This window comes from Barbus barbus (assembly GCF_936440315.1).
Source record: "Barbus barbus genome assembly, chromosome: 32".
NCBI lineage: Eukaryota > Metazoa > Chordata > Actinopteri > Cypriniformes > Cyprinidae > Barbus > Barbus barbus.
In genome coordinates, this window is record NC_136760.1 from 8,108,381 (window position 1) to 8,134,731 (window position 26,351).

Sequence of the window (26,351 nt, forward strand, 5' to 3'; positions counted from 1 at the left end):
CCTATACATATGCTGTTTTTTCAACAGGGATTTGCAGTTTTTTTGGAACATGTAACATTTTGTTAAGGATTTTTTTTTATGAATAGAAGGTTATTAAAAGAACAGCATTGATAATAAATCAACATATTGGAATGATTTCTGAAGGATTATGTGACACTGAAGACTGGCGTAAAGGCTAATAAAAATTAAGATTTGCATCACTGAAATAAATTACATAAAAAAAAAAATATTTTGAACGGCAGTACGTGTGTGTGCATATATATATATGTGTGTGTGTGTGTGTGTGTGTGTGTAAATTGTATCTAAATATCTATATATCTAAATAAAAATACACTATATTCAGTATATGATCCAAAGTAACTAGTAACTAACTACTTGAGTAGTTTTTTATCCAATACTTTTTTACTCTTACTCAAGTAACTATTCAGACTATTACTTTTACTTTTACTTGAGTAAATATTTCTACAAGTACTTTTACTTTTACTTGAGTAGCTACAGTTTTTGTCTACTCGACCCACCTCTGGATTTAGCATGGTTTCAAATGTTGTATTTGCACAAAAATAATCTGGCTCAGCACAGCACGGCCCCAGTGTTACGTCGAGACAGCGGCCGTATCCAAGTCCGTAACTACAAACCTCATCATCATCATCATCATCCTCAACAACATGGCGCTAGCGTACAGCTGGACCGCACATAGACGCCACGGCACTTCTTCAACAAGCTACTTTACTCACTAAACGCAGCGTCGCGAAGATTTTTGTATCTTTTCTTTTTACTTTTCTTCTTTCCCACTTCGGTTGTTCTCTTTGACAACCAAAGGTTAGCCTTTTTGGTCATCTTAGTCTCAAAAACTCACCTGCGTTAGCAAAAAGAACAGACCGTGCTGGACTCACTCACTGTTACTGTATTTCTCAACGTAAAAGGAAAGTGAGCACTGAGATTACGCAGACGGGAAAAGTACTTTTTTCCCAGAAAAATAAGCCATGTAACTGCGCTCGGAAGGCTTTTCTTCAGAGGACATGCATCTAAACATGAGCGAAAATAACTGTCCATTTGAAGAAAGGCATAGAGACAGACTTCCTCCTATACTAAATCATGTAAGTATTTTGCTTTATTTTGACTGCACATTTGCCTTTGGATTGGTGTGGCTGTCCTAATGGAAATTATACTGTATTCTTTACGAAATTAGCCTACTGCTGAGACAACGAGTAGTGTTAAATAACTCCGTAAGTCACTGTAAAATCGGCATATGTGATTCATGGAATATTTAGCTCAACCTACTGCACGCACAGCGCATTTTCTTTTAGTGATTTTGTGTTTTCCTGGTGTTGAAAGCACACAGAATACATCAGCCATAATGTTTCGTTTCCACAAAACAACACTGATGCTGCTGCTGGTTACGCAATGAGTGACACAATCTCAATTAACAAGGTTTTGATTTCCTCCACTATTGCTTAAATGTGCTTTAATATGCATTGCATTCTTTACTGATACTTATTTTTATTCAGCTATTTGAATAAGGGGGAGGCCCATATATTAATTTTGTTTTAGTAGGCTAAATATAGTTTATTGTAGTATATGTTCTCTATTGCCATTTGTTTTATCAGCGGAGTACAAGTGTGCCACAGCACAATTATTTTTTGAGAAATATTGGAATATAACGAGGATCATTTCATTGGCAGAGCTTGGATCGCGGACCGAAGCTCCCTTTCTCCTCTTATGGAAGCTTCATCTCCACCCTGAATCACAAAAGAGAGTCAGGCAGCCACAGTCTTTCTTCTCCGCTCCTGCTACCTGCAGTCAAACAAGGTCAGACTGCTTCCAGCGTTGCCAGTTTTAGCTGTTTCTTGTTGCATAACTTGATTTTTTTTATATTATTAAACAAATTTTATCCATCCATAGTCAGTGCTTTAGGTCTACAAGCAGGTAACTCAAGCAAGGGTTACTATGGTTTTAAAATTATATGCACGAGTGATTTAAAGGTAATTCCCTTTTGCAACAACAACACAAAAACTAATTGCATTTCAAAGCAGTCCATTTTGGCTGCTTTGAATTGATAACCACTTCACTGTTTCAAGCAGATATTTTCCATTCTTTGTCATGGAGATCAAAGATGTAGTCTATTGTGATGCATTCAACTTCAAGTCTGTGACAAGGCACACGTGTGTTCACGTGTGTGTAGCACAGATGAGCTGGGGCCTTGTTAGGAAGACTATATGGACTGAGGCCTAACGCAGTGCTAAAGCTCGTTAAATGTTCTCACTTTATAAATTCACAGTTGTTCATACTGTAGTCCACAAGTACAAATCTTTTTGTGAATCCTAACTGATATCAGATTTAATCAGTGCATTTGTTGAGAATTAAAGTACTAGAGTGCCTTTAAATATAACAACACACTGCGCTGATGGTGATTGCATGTTGCCAGGTGGTTGTTGGGATGCTGAGAGTCATTGTTCAGATAGTTGTTTCTGATAAGTTAATGACAAATAATTGTTAGCTGTAGAGTGATTGCAAAAATCCCCCTGGAGAGCAAGATGAATGGCCCACCTTGCTCATATTGTGAGCTGCTGTCTAATTAATTCTGTGTGCATTTGTTTTCAGTGAGAGAGCTTCCTCCAATATGTCCAGATGTAAGACAGAAGCATCGTATCTCTATTGATGTTCTCCCTCCAGAGGTGAAGGCTCGTTTTGTCTCAGAACCCATTATTCCCATTCGGACCAAAACCGCCAAAGAGTTTCAGTATGTGCTTCTTCCTTTAGTCAACCTGCAGAATTCCCAATATCAGTTACAGTGTTTTTTAATTCTGTCTTTGTCCGGCTGTAGGGACGATGTTGAAAGGGCAACTATCTCAGGGGATTGGAAGCAAGTCCATGATTTCTACTTGACCACATTTGATTCCTTTTTGGAACTCAATGGTGCATTTAAGGTGTGTTGAAGCTCTCAAAACAGTGTCTTGTTCATGTTTTAAAAGTTTTTACTAGATTGCTGTTGATTGTTTTCATATTGCTTGAAATCTCTTTTGAGCATAAGCTTACTTTGCCAAAAAGACCCAAATTAACCACAGCTTTTGCTGTGAATTATCAGTTAATTTACTGTGTGTAAAATATAACAGCAATCATTTAAAATATAATTATTTAAAAAAAATATTTTACTAGTTGCTCAATTATTAACAGCATATAATTTACTTGTCTAAATGTGTTTTTATTTAGCCTTTTGAATAATGGTCAATTTTATGAATGAAACATCCTTTTAAGTTTAGCCAAAGTTTTTAATGAGAACTCTTGGAAGCCGGTGGAAAAGGTAACCGTGAAAGTCAGGAAAGGGGGAAAACTTAACATTTTGGTCTCCACATGAATCAATGAGCTCATTCAGGGAGTAAAAAACAACATCTGCATATGGTTTCATCAGAAAATATTATTCTTATATGAGGTGAATGGTTTACCATCCATTTTATATGTGAAGTATATATAAAACGCACCATGTAAGTGGATGGTAGAAAGTATGATTAATGTTTTTATGTTTAAATTTTCCTTTCAGAAAGAAGCAAATGCTCCCTTTAACACTATTGAAGACTCAGGAATAAACATCAAATTTGTCAATATTGTTTATGATACCTTACTCCACACGGTAAGTAAGACACTTTCCATCGTAAGATCTGACTGAAGTTCTCTTATAATTGAATTACACAGTAAGCCATTGTGCTCTGTCTGTTGTTTTGAATTTGGTTTTAACAAAATTGGTTTAATCTGGCTAATTTGCAGCCTGCGGACACACAGAAATCAGTCCTGAAGGGAATTATTAATAGCTTATTAAGAGAATGGAAAGGGTGAGTAGTGCATTGTGTTCTCTCATTGAAGCGCTAAAAGAGAACATGAAGTCTTTGCATAAAATAGTGATTAAAAAAGACTCACTGTCAGTTTTGTTTTTGTATTTTTAGGCCTCGCACAAAGGATGACCTTAGAGCGTATTTTGTTCTTGTGCAGGTAATGGCATTGTTTTTGCACACTTGTTTGTTTTCTTTTTGTTTGTAAATAAATGATTAATTCTGTTTATCTCTTAAGAGAGTTTTGTTCTTTTTCACTATTACATCCTAGCTTAATGAGCTGATCTGCAGTAGGTTATCAAAAAGTAGCTAACTATATTGAACCATATTGTTTATTGTTATAACCAGAGTTGTATTTATTTGTCAGAAAAACTGGCTCTGAAATTTGAATCTCAATTAGGGTGTTAGAATTAACATAAGATGCATAATAATTTATATATGAAAAACTAATACATTTTATGAACCAGAATTGCTATCAGTTTGAAAACATAGTGACATTAGCATGTAACTGAATAATGTGCAACAACAGGGGCTGCACTAATCAGTGATTCACTATCAATTGTATCCGATCTATGAAACGGTTAATGACTTGAAGCATATGAACAAATTGATTCACAAAAAGAACCATTACAGTGCACAGTACGAAAGTGAGAGAAGACAGTTTAGGAGAGCGTGTTTTATCTCAGTTTGCTCACCTGTAAAGCTTTTTGCACAATATAGTGATGAACAAATATAGTGGTGTAAAGTTTTGGTGCTCATTGGAAAAATTAGTTATGAGAACAGTCACTGTCACACTACTAAAAAATCTAGCATCTTTCAGTTTCTTACCCCAACACTGCTGATCACTCCTCTTACTAGGGACCAAGCCCATGCCATTAATACAAAATTGCCTTCATTACCCACAGAACCCAAAGACATGTGATGCTTTTCTGCAATACCTGTGAATTCCCTTTGGAAACCAAAGCAGTTATCTGCGTGCGATCCTATAGATGTGCACTTATACAGCAAAATTGCTCTAATCTGTCTTTGATTTGCCCTTTGTGTTGCCAGCCACGTTAAACACCCCAGGCGAAGTAAGAGGCGAATCTTACTTACTACTTGATCTCCTCTCTCACCACATGGCCCATTGACTCCAGCCATAGCTCTGCTCTGGTGCAGACAGATCGTGAGCTAAGTGTTTACTTCACACATGACCAGCGCAGGCTGGCCTGGGACTGTCCAAATAAGGACACAGCCACTGGATTTATGCCTGGGAAACTGTAGGCAGAGAGAGAGGCGATGGCTTGGTTAGCAGGGATTTGATTCGTTTTGGGTTTTCAGCTTGATGAAACGTTTTTTTTTCTCTCCATTTGATGGGGATCAGTGGTGGTGAGAGTTAGATGTTTTCATAAACAGAAGCATGTACAGATGTCGGTCTTCTCCAGAGTTCTACTATAGCGGTATTCATCTCCAGACTGTTGATGGGCTCTCTGACCTACATTTCTCTGGAGGACATGATGAAATTGAAAAGCAGAGGCAATTATTGGGCTGATCTGTCTGCCACTAATGTCAGACAGCCTCTGTATTATTTGCGTTTGCCGTGCCTAAGGAAGGGATGAGGTCATTCTGGAGAGGAAAAGAGCTGGTTTCCGCTGCAGTGCCACTTCTTATTAAAAGCCAGACTTCTTTCTCTGCTCCTAAATGAAAAGTTATATTTCCTTTTTGAAGTTTGCTGAAATGCCTCTCTGTGTCGCAGAACCCTCAGTACACCAGCCCAGCCACATATGTCATCTATGCACACTTACTGAGGCAAATAGCAGCCCTGGCCGAAGCGGACCACCATTTCCTGATGCACTGGTTTAAAAAGTGAGTCTGTGCAAGAGAGCAATTCACAATGGAAAAGTCTAGCTCCTTTGCCCTAATTGATTTGAAATAAATGAGCTTTTTGGCTTTTTTGCATTCTAAGTTTTAATTGTGAAATGTGTGAATCCAACAAATCGCAGAGCTAGCCAGTGGCAAGGCATTACACAAATTGACAGTAAAAAAAGAAGTGTGTATGGATTATACCTTCCTGTTTACGATATGTTTCATCTTTCAGGCTGCCTCAGAAACGTTTCAAACAGCTGGTGGAGCGCTTGCAGCTCTTCATCACTACCCGCCTATTTCCTGCCAAGCCAGAAGAGTTGCCGCCCATGGCCAAATGCTCCTGGTGGATTCCCTCAGCCACTAAAGTCCTTTCCCTGCTTAGTGAGTACTACTGTGCTGGCCACTAGAGAGGGCTTGGAGACAGTCGAGATGCTTTCTCGTAGTTCTTTACAACTGATTTTGAACCAAAAGAATCCTAACATTGGTCTTGTTTTAACAGATGCTGCAAATAGCATTTCCTCGCCCCCTATCATCCCTTTCACTGATTTCTACAACCTAACATTGGACCACATAGACTTTATGGAGGATTACCACACGTGGCAGGCTCACGGAAATTCAAACAGGTGTGAATGTAAAAATATAATTTCACATAACACTTCAAAATTTGTGTTTTGTCTTGTTTTTGTTCTTAAAACAAGAAATTTACTTGAGAGGCAAATATTGTATTTTTATTCTTACAATATTGTTTTTTTCTTATTTTAATTAGCACAATGACATGAAAGCATAAATGATTTCCATTTTTTTTTTTTTTTTTTTATTATGCAAACAAACATACTATTTACAGGTGACAAATCAAATACAAAATAAGCAAGGTCAACAAAACATACATGACAGCCAACATGATTTGTGTGAGTGAGTATGAGTATGAGTGTGTGTGTGTGTGTGTGTGTGTGTGTGTGTGTGTGTGTGTGTGTGTGTGTGTGTGCGTGCGTTTTTGTGACAAATGAGGACATAAATTTGTAAAATGACACAGGTATTACAAGGTGAAGGTGACTTTTCAGGACACTGACCGATGTCCCCACTTTTCAAAATGCTTATAAATCATACAGAGTGAGTTTTTTGGGGGGGAAGTAGAAATGCACAGTCTCCTGTGAGGGTTAAGTTTAGGTGTAGGGCAATAGCACATACAGTTTGTACAGTATAAAAACTATTACGCCTATGGGTGTAACATGTCAGTTTCGGTTTAGTTTCCTTTCAGTTCTGTTTTGACCTTATTTGGTAGTTCCTGTTCTAGTTTCCTGTCATTAGTTAATCATCGTTCATTTTCATCACCTGTGTGTAATCAATTATCTTGTTTCCTCGTTTGTTCCACTCCCTTTATAAGTCCTCAGTTCTCCCTCTGTGTTTGTCGGATCTTAATGTTGTAAATGGTTTAGAGTGCGTTGATGCTATTAAATATACCTTTTTTGTTATCCTCTTGTGTGGGCGCCTATTACTACAACCACCGACCGTGACAGAAGATCCGACCGCTTACAGAAAACGAGATCACCGCTCGGGATGATCGAGCTGGTTCCCGTAGTTTGCGGGGGTTCACGCCGCCGTTCGCGGCTCGCCCCTGCTCGTGCTGCGTGGGATGTCAGGCTGCCTGGCGCGGCTTACGGAGGCCACCCGTTTTGGGGAGAACGGGTCGCCATTCGCCGTTCGCCCTTACCCACTGCGCAAGACAGGTTCGCTCCGCCTGAGACGGCGAGGAATGTTCCGCCCGCGGCGAGGAGGATTCCACCGCAAGGGGCGATGAACGTTGCGCCGTCCGCGGCGAAGAGGATCCCGCCGTACACGGCGATGAATGTTCCGCCCGCGGCGAGGAGGAAGCCGCCGAAAAGGGCGATGAACGTTGCTCCAGCTGCGGTGAAGAGGGTTCCGCCGCCCACGCCTCAGGTTAAGGACAGGGGGCTATTGGATGAGGCTCTTCCCCTGGAATTCTCGGCTCCCATGCTCACGCCAGAAACTACTCCTCACCAGTACCATCCAGTGCCTGCTCCTCGCCAGTGCCATCCTGTGCCTGCTCCTCGTTTGTGTCCGCCTATCCCCGCACCTCGCAAGAGGGTCCCGTCCAGCCCACCTGAGTTCCCGCTGGTCCCGTCCAGCCCACCTGAGTTCCCACTGGTCCCGTCCAGCCCACCTGAGTTCCCGCTGGTCCCGTCCAGCCCCGCGCCTCCCGTGCGCCCTCTAATGTCCGTGCTACAAGAGCGCCCCTTTGAATCCGCGCTGCAAGAGCGCCCTCAAGTGTCCGCGCCGCAAAAGCGCCCTCAAGGGTCCGCGCCGCAAGAGCGCCCTCAAGGGTCCGCGCCGCAAGAGCGTCCTCAAGAGTCCGCGCTGCAAGAGCGCCCTCCTGTGTCTCCGCTGGTCCCGTCCAGCGCTCCTTCGTCTCCGCTGGTTCTATCCAGCTTCGCGCCTCCCGTGCGCCCTCAAGTGTCTGCGCTGCAAGAGCGCCCTCAAGTGTCTGCGCTGCAAGAGCGCCCTCAGGAGTCCGCGCTGCAAGAGCGCCCTCCTGCATCTACGCTGGTCCCGTCCAGCTCTCCTTCGTCTCCGCTGGTTCCGTCCAGCTCCGCGTCTCCCGTGCGCCCCCCAGTGCCCGCTCCTCCAGAGCGCCCCCAAGTGCCCGCTCCTCCAGAGCGCCCCCAAGTGCCCGCTCCTCCAGAGCGCCCCCAAGTGCCCGCTCCTCCAGAGCGCCCTCAAGTGCCCGCTCCTCCAGAGCGCCCTCTAGTGCCCGCTCCTCCAGAGCGCCCTGAAGTGCCCGCTCCTCCAGAGCGCCCTCAGGTTACCGCTCCTCCCGAGCGCCCCCAAGAGCCCTCTCCTCCAATGTGGCCCCCAGGGGGGAACTTTCCCAAAGAAATTTTGGGGGGGGGGCCATATAGTCCCAGTCTGTGTGGCCAGGCCAAAGGCCAAGGCCACAAAGGACCCCGATCCGCCAAGGCCGCCCAAGGACTCTGATCCACCATGGACTCCTGAGTCTCCAGATCCGCCATGGCCTCCCGAATCTCCAGTCCTGCCATGGCCTCCCAAGGCTCCAGATCCGCCATGGCCTCCCAAGGCTCCAGATCCGCCATGGCCTCCCGAATCTCCAGTCCTGCCATGGCCTCCCAAGGCTCCAGATCCGCCATGGCCTCCCAAGGCTCCAGATCCGCCATGGCCTCCCGAATCTCCAGTCCTGCCATGGCCTCCCAAGGCTCCAGATCCACCATGGCCTCCCGAATCTCCAGTCCTGCCATGGCCTCCCAAGGCTCCAGATCCGCCATGGCCTCCCGAATCTCCAGTCCTGCCATGGCCTCCCAAGGCTCCAGATCCGCCATGGCCTCCCGAGTCTCCTATCCTGCCATGGCCTCCCAAGGCCCCTGATCCGCCCTGGAGGCTTCCCTGGTCTCCTCCCTGTCCGGGCCCTGCTCCAGCCTCCAGAGCGCCCGCCCCCCCGCCCGTGATGTGTATGTTACGGTGCGGGACGCACCTTCCGGGAGGGGGGCGATATGTAACATGTCAGTTTCGGTTTAGTTTCCTTTCAGTTCTGTTTTGACCTTATTTGGTAGTTCCTGTTCTAGTTTCCTGTCATTAGTTAATCATCGTTCATTTTCATCACCTGTGTGTAATCAATTGTCTTGTTTCCTCGTTTGTTCCACTCCCTTTATAAGTCCTCAGTTCTCCCTCTGTGTTTGTCGGATCTTAATGTTGTAAATGGTTTAGAGTGCGTTGATGCTATTAAATATACCTTTTTTGTTATCCTCTTGTGTGGGCGCCTATTACTACAACCACCGACCGTGACAATGGGATGTCCCCACTTTTCACAAAAACAAACGTGTGTGTGTATATGTGTATGTGTGTGTGGAAGTGTGACTGGGTGTTGGGGGTGGAAGTATATACAAATAAATAAATAAAGTACAACAGACATAACAATAGTAAAAAAACATAATAGTAATGATAACAGTAATAATAATAATAATAAATAGCATTAATAACAAAAATTAGAGGATGGAGGGTGAGGAAGGTTATAAGTAATAATAGTAATAGTAGCAGTAATAATACCAAATACCAAAATAATAACAATAATAATAATAATAATAATAGTAATTAACTCAGTTAATCAGAAATGAGGGGAAAGTTGGAGGATGAGGAGGATGGCAAATATAAATAATAATTGTATTAAATAGTAATTGGTAATAGTAGTAACAATAACTATTATAAACTTATTTATCAGAGACAGGGGGGTGGTTGGAGGATCAGGAAGAGGACAAATAGTAATAATAATAATAATAATAATAATAATAATAAAAATAATGAAGTGAAGTGACATACTGCCAAGTATGGTGACCCATACTCGGAATTCGTGCTCTGCATTTAACCCATCCAATGTGCACACACACAGCAGTGAACACACACACACTGTGAACACACACCCGGAGCAGTGGGCAGCCATTTATGCTGCAGCGCCCGGGGAGCAGTTGGGGGTTCGGTGCCTTGCTCAAGGGCACCTCAGTCGTGGTATTGAGGGTGGAGAGAGCGCTGGACATTCACTCCCCCCACCTACAATCCCTGCCGGCCCGAGACTCGAACCCACAACCTTTGGATTACGAGTCCGACTCTCTAACCATTAGGCCACGACTTCCCAATAATAATGGTATTAATAGTAGTAGTAATGACTAAATAATAATAATAATAACATTGTGCTTTTACATCAATGAGAGGTGGTGTACAGATGTAACTGTGTTAAAGAAGATGTGCTGTTCAGATCTAGAAACGCTCTTCTTTAACTGCAAGCCGTTCTATTCGCCGCGGGAGTTCTGCTCGTTCATTCTCGTGAGTGTTTACATTCTGCCGCAAGCGCACGTGAGCACAGCTTTACAGAAACTCTCTGATCTGATCACAGACATAGAACAACAACACCCAGACTCTGCTTTAATCATTGTCAGGGACTTTAATAATGCAAATCTCTCCCGCGAACTGCCAAAATACAGACAGCACATCACATGTCCCACCAGAGACAGTAATATATTGGATCACTGTTACACAACAATAAAGGACGCATATCGTTCTGTTCCACGAGCAGCTTTAGGACTCTCTGATCACTGTTTGGTTCATCTTATTCCGAGCTACAGGCAGAAACTTAAGTCTACAAAGCCTGTATTAAGAACTGTTAAAAGATGGACTAATGAAACTGAGCGGGATTTACAAGCCTGTTTCTCTCTCACTGATTGGACTGTTTTTGAAGCTTCTGCCACTGATCTGGACGAGCTCACAGAGACTGTAACATCTTACATCAGTTTCTGTGAGGATGTGTCCATTCCTACCAGGACTCATCTAACTTACAAAAATGACAAACCATGGTTCACTGCAAAACTCAGTCAGCTCCGTCAGGCCAAAGAAGATGCTCACAGAAAGGTGGATAAAGTCTTATATAAACAGGCCAAATACACACTGGAAAAGGAGATCAGAGTGGCAAAGAGGAATTATTCTGACAAGCTAAGGAACAAATTCTCTTCCAGTGATTCTGCTTCAGTGTGGAAAGATATGAAATATATCACCAGTTACAAATCACCGGCTGCGTTCTTTCCCCACTGCTCTTCTCCCTCTACACCAACGACTGCACATCTAAAGACCCCTCTGTCAAGCTTCTGAAGTTTGCAGACGACACCACACTGATCGGCCTCATTCAGGATGGTGACGAGTCTGCTTACAGACAGGAGGTCAAGGAGCCGGCTGTATGGTGCAGTCTTAACAACCTGGAGCTTAACACACTCAAAACTGTGGAGATGATCGTGGACTTCAGGAGAAACCCCCCTCCTGAACCGAGGCCAACCGAGGCCAAGAGGCGTGAAAAGAGAGAGAAAAGAAGAGAGAGAGAGGAAGAATAATAAAATAATAAAAAAAACATGACGAAAGTGGAGAGAACAGAAAGAGACAGAAAGAAAGTATAGAGAAAGAGAGAAAAAAGAAAAAATATTAAATAAACAAGTTTTAATTTAGTTTCATATTAGCCATTGTTGCTACTTCTTCCTATCCCCCCTCCCCCAAATCTTGTGTAGATATTGTGTAGAAGATTTTTTATTAGTCTTGTATATTTATTTTTTATTTATTTATTAGTATTAATTAAATATTAATCAAATTGATAAAAAGTGACAGCAAAGACATTTAAAAAGTCATTTAAAATAAATGCTTTTTGTTCTTTTGAACTTTTTATTCATAAATCCTGAATCCTGATAAAAAGTGCATCACAGTTTCCACGAAAATATTAAGTAGCACAACTTTTTCAGCATTGATAATGATAATAAGAAGTCATGTTTCTTGAGTACATCAGCATATAAAAATGATAGGTGAAGGATGCTGTGACACTAAAAACTGAAATAATGGCTCCTGGAAATTTTGCTTTGCCAACACAAATATAAATAAAGTAATAAAATATAATAAAAGAAGAAAGAGTTGTTTAAACTGTAATAGTATTTCTATAATTATAATAATATTTATTATATATATATATATATATATATATATATATATATATATATGTAATAATAATAATAATAATAATAATAAAAATATATATATATATACGTATATAAACTGCTTTACTGTATTTTTAATTAAACAAATGCAGCTTTTGGTCAGCTTAAGAGACTTCCGTATGCTTAAAAAAGAAAACCAGTGAACACTTTAAACTTGTAACTAAGACCAAGTAATTTCTGATCTGTATCTTCTCAGGTTCACCTTCTGTCAGTTCCCCTTCATCCTGTCCACAGTAGTGAAGAAGGCCATCATCCAGAGAGACTCTGAGCAGCAGATGATCAGCATGGCCAGGGTGAGAGTTCACCTGCACAATGAGCTCTCACTATAGCTAAAACTGTCTTAAGATGAAAAAGCTAGTCTCTGTTTGGGAAAATATGTGTTCTAGTCAGAGAGTATTTTCTGATAACAATCCTAGCTTGGGTGGGGCGGCCATTCCTATGGCTCCCTCCCAAACATATGTGTCCAGACTGTAAGATAAACAGACACGTGGCTGAAGAATAATATCATCATACACCGCAAATAGACAGACATTATCTGTTTAAGAAGTGTTACTCAGAAACAAGAAATATAGAGACATTGAATAAAACTTAGATGGGGCCATGTTCTCCAAACCTGTTTGTTGACTGACAAATACATTCCTCTCTATGTCCAATGCAGCAAACCCTGGTGGACAAGGTTTCTCGCAGGCAGAGGGTGGATATGAGTCTGCTGTTTCTCAACATCAAAGTTAGGCGTCTGCAACTGGTCAGTGACTCACTGGATGAGGTAATACTGCTCGGTCCAAATCTGTAAACGTAGAATTGCGTATGTTCCTGTAGATGTTACCAGGAGCTCCCTTGAACCACTGAAGACTATTTAGCTCTAAAGGAGGACATACTCATGTATGGGAGGCATTGCTCTGTGTAAAGAAGCACAAATCTACATTTTGTTTTCCTAGGCTGAGAGGACTTTCAGCCAACAGCTTGTACATTATGTTCTGGAAAGTTCTTAGTCTCGCTAAGACTTAATTTGGAAAAATGGCCCCTCCATAAATGTGTTCCTTTTTTTAATAGCTTTCGAGAAAGCGAGCAGACCTGAAAAAAAAACTGAAAGTGACGTTTGTTGGGGAAGCGGGGTTGGACATGGGTGGACTCACAAAAGAGTGGTTTCTTCTCCTGATTCGACAGATTTTTCAAACAGACTATGGTAAGACAATCAGGACAAACAGTGCCAGTCTTTGACAATATACAGGTGGTAAAAAAATCTGAATAAATCTGTTGTCTCATTAAAAATGTCTAAGCATACTTTTCTTGAGAGGCAAAATATGTTAGACTATTTAAATGTTTACTCTCAACATCTTAACAAAAATGTCTCCCCAGTGTATATATGTATGTATGTATATGTGTGTGTGTGTGTGTGTTTGTATTTGTAGTAGTAAATTATTTATTAATGTAAATTGTCATACTCAAATCCTTTGATATTTAATGAGAGCAATCAAAAAAGTCCTCATTTGCATAATTTATTTAGACAGTGGTATAAATAAATAACACTATCAGTGGTTGCTGCTTTTTCTTTTCTTTTTTCTTAATCGTTATTTTCTGCATCTGTGTGTCATGTTACAGGCATGTTCACGTATGTGAAGGAGTCCCAGTGTCATTGGTTCAGCAGCTGGAAATGTGACAACTACTCTGAGTTCCGATTGGTTGGAGCCGTATCCTTTCATTTCCCTGCACTTTATACCGTATAGGTGGTCACATGTGGGTGTGACAAACTTAAAATAGCACATAAATACAGAGTCAGCTCCCATTTGGCACATACATCTAACGTTCATTCTCGTCCTTCTGTTTTCTGGTGGGAAATGTATTTTCTGCCACCAATCTATCCTGTGATGATGTGAAAATGGAGCATATGCTATTTTTATGCCATGTGATTTGTAAATGTCAAGAACACAAGGTTATAATGCAATATGACGCTAATGACAGATGCACAGATATAGTTATGGTTATGAAATGGCTTTGTAAGTGATGTGGTGCGTGAGCGGGCACGTGTCAGAGTCGAGAACTGCTCTATACGGTGCTCTCAGGAACGTGTTGGGAGAGACACGGTGGCAGCCAAAGCCTACCATGTCCTGCTGTTACCCCTGTAATTGTCCCCTCTGGTTTAGGCTTCTCAATGCATGTGGCTGCAAGTCCAGAGCTTGGCCTCAGAGCTCCCTCTCTCCTTCAGCACAGAATTGCTGTGTCACATCAGTGAAAAATTATGAAATAACGATTCTTTTGTTTTGTCTTGTTAGGAACAGCCAGGGCTCGGTTTGTGTTGTCTCATCATTGCAATCCTCATGGAAACTGTCCCGCCTGTCTGCTCTCTCTTCTGAGCTGAGGACTTTTTTCCATTGCCCTCGCTACACATATGGTGAGCACATGGGGCTGAGTTGTCAGCTACAGCTGAAAGCACTTACGTGCAGGGCTCTTCACATTTTCCTTTAAATGTATTGTACATCTGTTGGGTGTTCTTCCATGAATCTTACTGTGCTGCTCTACTGTAGGTGATCTTGCAATATTATCAAATCTTAAATAACTTCTGTAAGTTGTGCAACACTAAAGTGTTTCAACCACTCCCTTCATCTTCAGTTGGTATTATATTTGGCTGCTCAAGCAGATTACAATTCCATTTGCTGCCACTAGTTCCACAGAAAATTACAGACTTTAAAGCTGAGATTAAAAGGAAGTAGTGACAGATCTTTTCTTCAGAATTATGACATACTTTTGAGTGAAAAAGAAAAAAAGGTAGGGTGGGGGCTATTTTGTATTCATCGGTTGTTGATTGGATGGAGGAGGTCTGAATGTGAGCTTGCAGTCAATTGTAAGAATGAGACAGGGTTTAAGCAGACAAAATAATTGGAGAAGTTTGCCTTATATCATCAGAGGCATACAAACCAGAAGACTTTAGTTCATATTACAGCCATTAATCATTATTTGCTACTTAGCATTGCAGTTGGTGGTTTTGGTGGATGGGCATTCTTATTCAAGAGAACACTAGTACATTAGCATATGTGACCCTGGACCACAAAACCAATCTTAAGTCGCTGGGGGTATATTTGTAGCAATAGCCAAAAATATGTATGGGTCAAAATAGATTTTTCTTTTATGCCAAAAATCATTAGGACATTAAGTAAAGACCATGTTCCATGAAGATATTTTATAAATGTCCTACTGTAAATATATCAGAAGTTAATTTTTGATTAGTAATATGCATTGCTAAGAACATCATTTGGACAAATTTAAAGGCGATTTTCTCAATATTTAGATTTTTTGCACCCTCAGATTCCAGATTTTCAAATAGTTGTATCTCAGCCAAATATTGTCAGATCCTAACAAACCATACATCAATGGAAAGATTATTTATTCAGCTTTCATAGGACGTATAAATCTCGATATCGAAAAATTGACCCTTATGACTGGTTTTGTGGTCCAGGGTCACATAAAGAGTCGTCAAACTAACATACATGTATTAAAAGGAACAAACTTCAGATTTTATTTTAATAAATTTGTAATGATAGACATTTTCTACCTTGAAGGCATAGCATAAGAACGCAGGAGAAGATGTGCATAAGGATTTTTTGTTTTCACGTTGGTTGTGTCTAAAACCCCAAAAATGCTTATACAGTATGTGTCCTTTACTGCCTTTGATATTGCACACTCCTGTGCCTATACACTTTTGTTCAATAGTTTGGGGTTGATCAGATTCTTACCAAGACAGTATTTATTTGATAAAAATATAATATAGTAAACTAGTTATATTGTGAAATATCATTACATTTTAAAATTTTTACTTAATTTACTTAATGTTTTCTATTAAGTAATATTTTAAAATATAATTTACACCTGTGATGCCAAAGCAGAGTTTTCAAAGCTGAATAATTTCTTACTATCATCAATGTTGAAAACTGTTGTGCTGCTTAATATTTTTGTGGATTTTCTTTTTTTTTTTTCAGAATTCCTTGTTGAATAGAAATTTCAAAAGAACAGCATTTATGTGAAATAGAACTCTTTTGTAATATTATAAATGTAACAAAAAAACCTAATGCATTCATACTGAATAAAATGATAAATAAAAAAAAAATAAAAAATCTTACCTCAAACTTTTGAATGGCAGTGTAGTTTGGTAGTTAAAATAAGTAAACAAATTTGTAGGTATGAATAAAAATCAATTCACCTTACATGGTGATCATTAGATGTGGCATTATGGAAAGCAGAGTGTTAACGTTGCCTCCATATAAACCGCTGCCTGTTAGATCATTGGCCATCAAGAGAGAGGAAGCTGCCTTTGGTTTCTGACACAGCCATTGTGTAACAGAAGGCTGGAGGTGTTTGTCAGGTCTGTGAATCCTTCCAGCTGTTCAAACTTAACCCCATCTGTCAGCTCATGGGCTTGGCTGTGTACAACAGCATCACACTGGACATCCGCTTCCCCCCTTGCGTCTACAAGAAGCTGCTGACCCCGCCCATTGTGCCATGTGACCTCGACACCCCCGTTGGCATGGCGACCCTCACCCTAGACGACCTCCAGCAGATTATGCCTGTATGTACACAAGCTGTGACACACCACATGGTATCATATTCAATCCTGCCAAATCTTGACAAACACACATTTACCAATCACTGATGGGTAAACCTCCTGCTCTCACTTTGTAGTGTGGTGTTATTATTCCAATATAAATGAATCCAGCCCCCATATAGCATATATGTACTATTTAGGATGTGATGCTCATAATATGGTGACGTTGAGCTCACTAAGCCATATAGAAACAGTGTAGATGGCTGACAGAATAACACTGAGTCAGAAATAGCTCTTGCATTATCTTTTGCACTTCCAGGGTGTCACCCAGCCTTCTCAGACTCACACACTCCTGTTGTCTAGTCGCCTGGATGCGATTAATAAGTCTCAGATGGTGCATTGTTCAGAGGACAGCAGTAATAGCGCTCTGTTGGCCTTCAGCTCTGCTGATAAAGTCATGCCTGTCTTGTGAATCTCACAGCGGCCTTTGAAGTATCATGCTTTTCTTTCTTTTGATCTCCTTAACCCTTCAAATGCTAGTTTCTTGTGTTCTGTTTCAAATACAACTAAATATCAAGTAAGAGTCTCCCATTAATGTTACTTATTGCTGTTTATGAGAAATTATCATGAGAAAAAAAAATTCAAATGATTGTCTGAATGTATACAACTCTGATTTGACCTTTTAAAAGTTTGTTCAGTACAATGTTTTCAGCAAGGGTAATTTAATATGATTAAATTTAATAGAAAATACATCTATAATGTTACAAATTTCAAATAAATGGTGTTCTTTTGATCTCTCTATCAATGGCTCCTAAAAAAATGTATCATAGTTTCTAGAAAAATATTAAGCAGCACAAATGTTTTCAACATTGATAATCAAAAGAAATGTTTCTTGATCAGCCAATCAGCATGTTGGAATGAATTAATGACATTTTTAAATATATCAAAATTGAAAATGTTTATTTAAAATTTTAATAATAGTCCACAATGCTAATTTTGATTAAATAATGCATCTTTGGTGAGAATACGACTTATTTCAAAAAGCTTATCTAAAACATATACTCTAAACTTTTGACCGATAGTGTACAGTAGTTTACTTGTTTCGCTAACGTTAAACCAGGAGAAAACAAAAATATAAGTAATTGGTCATTTTTTACTCAAAACCTAGTTACTGAGATGCTGCTCTTGTTTCAACTATTTTGTGAGAACTAGTCCTGGTCTCCCCAATATCATGTGAGTTGCTTTTTGAAAATGGTTTAAATACATTTAATTTCCAGCACATGCGATAATAATGGCTGAATGGTTCCAGTGTACTTCAGCGTACAGTGTACTGTTTTCTTTTGGTGACAATACGCCTTTTCATATTCAGCCAGTGCCTCTCTTCATGTGTCCAGCAGAGTGCGCCCGATATTAGCTATTTCTTCTGCAGTAAAGCTCTTTGTCATAATGTGTATGCTGAAATTTAACGTACAAGAGGTTGACTGTATTTTGAAATACTAGCTATGCTCCTCTTACATATTGATCCCCCTTCACTCTCGTGTTACAGCAGAGTCAGATTTAAATGAGCCAGATGTTCTGTTTTTACAATCTCTGGCTTCCTCCAAATGTACATAACTGCCTGCGGGCGTTGTTTGCTTCCTTGTCTCAAACTTTTTTCCAAAGGTAATGTGGATGTGGAATCTCTAAAGCTACTTTCTTAAAATGAAAAACTACATTTCTGGAATTTTCATCAAACAGCACAGACATCTTCATTTGCTACCATTTAATTAGCTTCACAAACTTAAAAAAACAAATTAAGTGCTGCCTTTAACAGAATATATAATGCTCTCACAGTCACAGAAACCTCACATAATGCCACACACATGATAAAACCTCTATTTTTTTAATAGTCAGTGCTTTTTAATTTTATTATGATTTGTATAGATAGTGTCCCTTCTACTGCATTGTTTGCTAAAGTAGAAATGCAGTATGGAGCATATAAAAAGCTAGGAATTCAGAAAATCACACATTTGTCAAATGTGAGTTCTTTGGTGTTCATTTTAGGATCTTGCTCATGGACTTGGGGAACTCCTCAGCTATGAAGGAAACGTTGAAGAGGACTTCTACACCACATTTCAGGTGAGTCCCCTCTAAACTCGACCTGCACCAGGATGTTTGCTCCCATAGACTTGTGTGTTTGCCTGATTGAACCAGGTGATAACGTCTGCAGATAATCAAAGCAGAGGTCATTTTTGTACTTATTTCCTCTAGGTTTTTCAAGAAGAACTTGGAGTGGTCAAGTCATATAATCTGAAACCAGGAGGGGACAAGATCCCTGTAACCAACCTAAACAGAAAAGGTGAGAGAGTCTTCACTCTCTAGTTATGTGCATGACTGGATTTTCCCTTTTCAACATGAATCATCTCATTGTGTAATTCCTGCTACTGAAGGATCGATCTGTTTGTCCCTGCACAGAATACATCCAGCTCTACATTGATTTCCTGCTGAATAAATCCATCTACAGGCAGTTTGCTGCTTTCTATCATGGTTTTCATAGTGTTTGTGCCTCAAATGCCCTGATGGTGAGTTTGTATAGTTTTCTTCAAAATACTTACTTGGTAATTAAAAATAAATTCTGAGGGGAATACTCTGGAAGCAAATAAGCAGAAGCCAAAAAACAGCTTGACATTTAACTGCAGCTAGTCATTTTTAACAGCTAGTGCTGTTGTGAAGCACAGCAAGCCCTGGAATATTCTACAAGTGGCTCTCAGACAGAGAGAGTTTCGGGGCAGGAGAGAGGGCAGGGTCTGTGGGATGTTTGTGTGTGTGTGTGTGTATGTGTGTGTGTGTGTGAAGGATACATTTGTGTATGGGCTGTCCCTTCCCCCTCTGTTGGAAGGGTGCCCTGTAACTGGGCCTGCTTTGTTTGTTCAATCTCCATACCATATCCAGGCTCTTCAGCTACTGGCTGGGAGAGACCTCAGACTCAAGGTCGTATAAAATGAATACATGACCCCCAGAAAATTGCAAGTCTCTTACCCTGCTTAGCATGTCAATTGAAATCTGAACAAAGACTCAGTTTCTTACAGACTTTGCACAGCTCATGTGTATGTCACTTAACATGGTCTCCTCCATGTTTAAACACAGCCAATGCTAACTTAATGAACTAACTGGTTTTAACTACATTTTTATAATGTTTTCTTTTTTCTTTTCTTTTAAACATTGTACACAGGTTTTTCCATTAGTCATATTTGTCTGACTAAATTACTAAGTAAATACTCTCTTAGCTCTCAGATCCTCCATAGACAGCAATACAACTTCAATGTTCCCAGGTCCAGAAACGTAGCAAGGACATCAGTAAAATAGTCCATGCAACATCAGTGATTCAACTGTAATTTTATGAAGCTATGAGAATACTTTTTGTGCACAAAGAAAACAAAAATAATGACTTTAGTCAACAATTCGTCTCCTCCTCATCCCGTCTGCATTGTGGAAAGAGTATCACGACGCATGTGTAATAATAATAATACAATAAAATAAAATGTAACTGTATAATAAACTCTAAGAGAATAATTATCATTAATAATAATGACAACAACAATGTAATATTAGTTTTGGTTTAAATTATTCTTGATTTTTGTTTTTCAGACAATATGTAAATAGATTTATTTTCATAACTCAATATCTGTTACAGTTTACACTTTATACTTGTCTGAATAAATACCTAGAATAATTTAAAGAGACCAAAACTGTCATCACATAATCGAGTCCCTTCATGAACTCTTTAAATACTTTCCTTTTTTAGGTTACTAATTAATGCATTCTGGTATCACTATACTGTACATCATGGTGAAAAAAAAAAGATTATTGTGATTTTTTCTTTTAGTCTTTTATCTGCAGAACTTGAAGTTGTGTTTTTGTTGTTGCTTGTTATGCATGTTGGTACTTGGTTGACATTCATGCAGTTTGCTAGTTAATAGTTCTTAATTAAAATTCTTGTCTCATCACATGTTGAGAAACAGGAGTGTTTTAAACTGTGTGCTGGAATAGTCTGTGCAGAAACCACAATACACATTTCTTTCTTATTGCAAAATTTTATTTTGTAAGAACAATAGTGACTTGTAGCAAGCCTAAAATACGAGAAAGTGTTCAGGATTATGTTTTGTTGTTGTTGGATATTTTTCTCTATGCACCAGGGAAAAAACATAAATTACACGTTTGTTTATCTTAGCGATGATTCAGTCTCGATTTAGACTTCCCAGTATGCTGTTACTTCAGTTCAGACTTCTCTCTTAATCAAGAGATGCACATGGACAAAAGAAAAGTTATTTCATCTGCCCATTTTAAGGATTGTTCAGCCTGTGAGTCATTGGTTTCTCTCTGCGTTCACTGAACTGCGCAATCACCAGTTGCTCTGCTCAGTTTTTTTTTTTTTTCTCTTGCATGCTGTAGGATCAGCTATACATCTGTCCGGTTGATTATTTAAACAGTGTGACAGCGGTGAAACAGCGTCACAATGAGAATAGATAAACATGATTTCAGACCTCCTCTGGCCTGATTCCACTGGCCATGATCAACTTTAGACCTTCCCCATCTTTAGCGATTACGCAACAGTTGACTATGTCCCTGGCTGCTTATGTAAGAGGCTCTGTAACGGCAATCTCTGACTCGTTGGTCTTTGTGTGATGTGAGGCGGGAGGGGTGAGGTGGAGGGTTTGGGGAGGGGAAGGACGTGACAGATTGGTTTGGACCATTGCTAGCTACAGTATTCTGTGGCTTAAAGCTCTATCTTTATCTTTCAGTCTTTCACATTGTCTGACTGTTTCTCAACACACTCCACAGCACAATCTGTGCACGTGCAAGGATGTGGCAACAGTTGTATTTTGATAAGATATATATTTTACAAAGTTTCACACCAACATTATAGTTTTTACTTTTAGTTTACTTTATCCTTGTCATCTTTTTATTTTTTGGCAGGGGGTGGAGGGGTTGGGGATGTGAAATATGTGATAAGCACAAAAGCAAAACATTGTTTAATATGCTGATCTGACTGTGTCTTCTAAATAAAATATTTTATTTTACCAAGAAATCTTCTGCTTTCATTTTTTTTTTTAATTGTTGTTCGATTAACATACAAATCAGACTAATATTTTTGGTTATTTTGTCATGTCTTGCTATTTTTATTTTATTTTTTGTAATGTTACAAAATATTTATATTTTAAATAAATGCTGTTGAAATTTCTATTCATCAAATAATCCTAAAAACACAGATTTTTGCACAATAGTGATTCATAATGACTGTTTAAAATATATTAGCATATGTAGAAACTGATATTAACCAAGACCAATAAATGGTGTAAAATTAATATTCATTATTAGTTCATGTTAGCTATTGCCAATGTTAAACAATGTCCTTGTATTGAACGTGTATATAAAGTGTTACCCAAACATTGTTTGTTGCAATGAACACATGCAAGTGGGGGGCATAATTAAATGCATTTTTTTTACCATGTTATTTAAATTAACTTTTTTTTTTTCTGCAAATATGCATCAACATAATCACAACAATGGTAGTATTACAAGGACTCATTAAATCTGTCATTTATGTAGCTTCTAAGGCCAGAGGAGGTTGAGATCCTGGTTTGTGGAAGTCCTAATCTGGACATGGTCTCTCTGCAGCGAGTGGTGCAGTATGAGGGCTACAGCAAGACTGACCCCACCATCCGGTACATGTCCTGTTTACAATTTTTCATTGTCATGCTCTTAAATGCATATCTATTGGTGGGAATGTTACTGTTCACTCTGGTGTTGCAGAGCCTTTTGGGATGTGGTGCTGGCATTTCCTTTGGAGCTGCAGAAGAAACTGCTCCACTTTACCACAGGAAGTGACCGCGTTCCTGTGGGTGGAATGGCCGACCTCAACTTCAAGATCTCCAAGATTGATGTATCCACTGACTGGTAATCATCACATTGGCAGATTGCAGTGAAATGACTGCATGCAAGTTCATTCTCTACAGTTTATTTTATCTATTCATTTTCTTTGCAGGCTCCCAGTGTCGCATACATGCTTCAACCAGATCTGTCTACCTCCGTACAAGAGCAAGAAAGAACTACGGCAAAAGTTAACTATTGCCATTTCAAATGCAGAGGGCTTCGGATTGGAGTAAATTACCATTGTAGATCATTTAATCTACATTCACTGAAAGAATATGGGCTGTGATAGTTTTTTTTTTTTTTTAACAACCAACAGGGTTGTGCATCAGAATTGAATTGAGAATGCCTTTTAAATTCTAGTGCAATTACTTAATTTAAATTGTGGTAACAAACAAGATGCAGAATTGCTATTCGAAATTGCATGCAAGGAAGTGGAATTAAAATCAATTAAATATTCACCAAAATTATATTATATACACTACTGTTCAAATGTTTAGGAAGGAAATTCCAACTTTTATTTGGCAAGGGATGTGTTAAATTGATCAAAAGTGATATTAAATACATTAATAGTAATACAGTAAAGACATATTACAAAAAACAAATGCATAGCTTTCTGTTCATTAAAGAATCCTGAAAGAAATATATCATGGTTTCTACATGCAGCACAACTGTTTTTAACATTGATAATAATAATTGAGCACTTGGATAATGTGATGCTGAAGACTGGAGTAATGAATGCTTTGCCATCACAGGGATAAATAACATTTTAAAATGAATGAAAATAGAAAACAGTTATTTTTATATTGCAATAAAATTTCACAATATTGATGTTTTTTACATTAAAAAAAAAAAAAATTATAATAAATGCAGCCTCAGTGAGCAGAAGAAATGTCTTTCAAAAACATTAACAAATCGTAGATACATAGATGATATATAGACATCAAATTTTTGTTAACTTGTTGACAAGGATAAAAGAGCACTTTATTTCTTAAATTTCTGCAGTAAATTCCACTTCTTGTCATGCCAATTCAAATTCCAATTCAGCTTCCTGTGAGTGTGCTCAATTCACACTCACACTCATGAAGGAGAGGGACAATTCTGAGTTTTGCGCAATCCTGACACCCACATCAGGTAAGCAGGAGGATAATGCACAGCAGTGATAATGTAAGCTCTAGATATAAAGTTAAAGCAGTATGATGTATTGTGGATTGTGTGTACAGAGTAGTATTAATTGTTGTGAACCAGGGTTCTATGAGGAACCCAGTTAAGCTGTTCGTCTTTAGCAATTGTGTGATTTGCACACATCATTGCTGACTGTTTGAGTGAAGGACCAAACATTTTGTGTGGTATTACAATATGTGGATTTATGGAAAATATAGTGTAAATCTGTTCAAGAAGCTCTTATTTTACTGCAATGTGAAATTAAAATGAAAATGTTAAGGACTTCAACATGGGCCTGGGTAATGTCCCATGCTCCTGTTAAAAGTAGGTCAATAAGGGGCTTGGTCTCAGCTAAAATAGCCTGGCAAACAGTCTGCCCAGCATACTTAAAGAGACAGCGCTCTGTCTCCAGGGTTACAGGAGCCCACGGTTAATAAAAGCTCCTGTGTGAAGCGTTCCTTAACTCAAGCATTCCCTCTGCTTCTGATTAGCTTTTAAAATGTAGCTGTTAATAAACTAATGAACTTTTAAAATTAAAGGTCTGAGCTCAAACGTCAGTTGAGTGTAGTTTAGTAATTGTTGACAACCGCTCTCGGGCATGAAAAGAATATTGGTAATGTGACTAGATTTTTTGTGTGTGTATCTTTGTCTGCGATTGTTTCATGTTTGTTGACTAGCCATAATATGGAAGAACTGATTGTGCTTATTTGAATTTTTTTTTTTTTTTTTTGGATGGTGATTCCGATTCTTCTTCAAATCGAGTGGTTTACAGCAGTATTGGTCACAACAACAAAAACAAAAAACATAATTTATTTTTATGACTAATGCTGTGATTTGTACCATCAGTTTCACAATTCATTTAGGACTCAAGGTCTAGTGATACTGCAGTATGTTAGTATGCTAGTGGATGACCTTTAACTAGTGGGGTGTACATCAGTCATCCTATTTATCCTGGCTTGGCTTGTGTGATTGGATACTTGTAGGTGGGGTATTTTTGCATATTTCTGGCTCATCATGTTGTGTGATTTTCATTGGGCTTATTCTTTATTTGTATTTATGTCATCTGTCAATCTGAATCACTCCAGTGTTCATGCTATGGTTTTATGTTCTCCAATGACCGAATACAAATGTATTTACAAAGTATTTATTTCAACTTTGCTCATTTATTTTTAATGAATAAAGTTATACATCAATGTTTTCGTTTTTATACAACAGAGCATTTTTTATGTAATGAAAAAAGGTTCCCTTGTCATTTTGGGGTTATTGCCACCTCCTGACTAGAATGTGAGCATGAAGCATCGTTTAAAGAAAAATAAGAAAATAAGAAAAATGTGTTGGTCAAAGACCAAGTCAAGACCAAACTAAATATTATTAATTTGCTAAATATTTGTTATAATTTCCGGTGTTATAAGTGATGTTTTATGCATATTATTTGCCCATCAGCTGTTTCTTTTTACAAAAGAAGAACCAAGTTAAGAATGTAACTGCTGTTTTTAACAAAGCTCACCAAGGCATTGATTTGTTTGATCAAAAATACTGTAAAAACAGCAATATTGTGGAATAGTATTACAATTTAACTTAAAACATTTTCTATTTTAATATATTTTAACATGTAATTTATTGCTGTGATGGCAAAGCTGATTTTTAGTAGCTTCAGTCTTCAGTGTCACATGATCTTACGGAAGTCTTTTTAATATAAGCTGACTTGGTGCTCAAGAAATGTTTCTTATTAATTATTATAATTCTGAAAACAGTTGTGCTGTTTTCAGGATTCTTTGATGAACAAAAAGGTTTGAAATTATAATTATAAATATATTGTCACTTTTGATCAATTTAATCATTGCTGAATAAAAGCATTATAACTATAAAAACCTTTTAATATTCAAAAGTACTTATAATATTAAATACTTTATTAATTATAATCCTACTCATTTTGCCTACTCTATTAGAGAAGCATGTCTTGCACACAAATTCAAAGCATGTCTTGTAAAACATACTGATTTAAAGCATGACCAAGCAAACTTAATGTTTTACCACATAAATAAAAACATCATTAATAAATCAAGAAAAAAACTAAAATATATATGGAAAATAATAAATGGTAGGATGAGAATGACTAGAATAGAAAGAACCTTTACCAGATTAGAAAGCTTACACAAAATAACCCAAATACTGTGTTACCGAAAGAAATTATGGCATTAAAGTATGAATATAATTCTCTATTATCTAGCAGTGTGCTAAAGTTATTATGTAAGGCTAAACAATACTATGAATTAGGTGATAAACCTCACAGCCTTTTAGCGCGGCAATTAATACAACATGAAGCTGCTAATGCCATATATCAAATTAAGAACAAAGAGTGGAAAATAATAACCAATCCAAAGGAAATAAATCAAAATTTTGCAGAGGTTTATACTTCCATATAGGGAAATCTGACCAGAAAAATATTGATAGTTTTCTAGAAGGACTACACTTGCCAAAATTAAGCGCTTTAAAGGCACTAGATGCAGAAATAAACAT

At 38.7% G+C, this 26,351-nt stretch overlaps 1 protein-coding gene across 2 annotated transcripts; it reads left to right on the top strand.

Moving 5' to 3' along the window:
* Positions 1-563: 563 nt before the first annotated feature.
* Positions 564-25,041, top strand: LOC306852128 (putative E3 ubiquitin-protein ligase HECTD2). Of its 2 annotated transcripts, none has more exons than XM_079388783.1 (21): positions 564-1,097; positions 1,683-1,809; positions 2,602-2,740; positions 2,825-2,927; positions 3,539-3,628; positions 3,763-3,827; positions 3,939-3,984; positions 5,560-5,669; positions 5,902-6,050; positions 6,169-6,292; positions 12,417-12,513; positions 12,879-12,986; positions 13,274-13,406; positions 13,823-13,911; positions 16,623-16,781; positions 18,801-18,875; positions 19,008-19,095; positions 19,212-19,318; positions 22,347-22,462; positions 22,551-22,694; positions 22,783-25,041. In XM_079388783.1, the coding sequence occupies exons 1-21, from the start codon at positions 1,020-1,022 to the stop codon at positions 22,901-22,903; spliced, it is 2,268 nt and encodes a 755-aa protein (XP_079244909.1). In that variant the 5' UTR covers positions 564-1,019; the 3' UTR covers positions 22,904-25,041. The 2 variants fall into 2 exon arrangements, with proteins under 2 accessions (XP_079244909.1, XP_079244910.1); XM_079388784.1 differs by having other exon boundaries at positions 573-1,097; positions 12,879-12,965.
* The last annotated feature ends 1,310 nt before the right edge of the window (positions 25,042-26,351 follow it).

Bases quoted from the DNA above. Each gene is read 5' to 3' on its own strand.
- LOC306852128 (XM_079388783.1), top strand. From the start codon at position 1,020: ATGCATCTAAACATGAGCGAAAATAACTGTCCATTTGAAGAAAGGCAT. The intron at 13,912-16,622 runs GTATCCTTTCAT...CCCATCTGTCAG, and splicing joins AGTTCCGATTGGTTGGAGCC to CTCATGGGCTTGGCTGTGTA. The intron at 16,782-18,800 runs GTATGTACACAA...TGTTCATTTTAG, and splicing joins ACCTCCAGCAGATTATGCCT to GATCTTGCTCATGGACTTGG.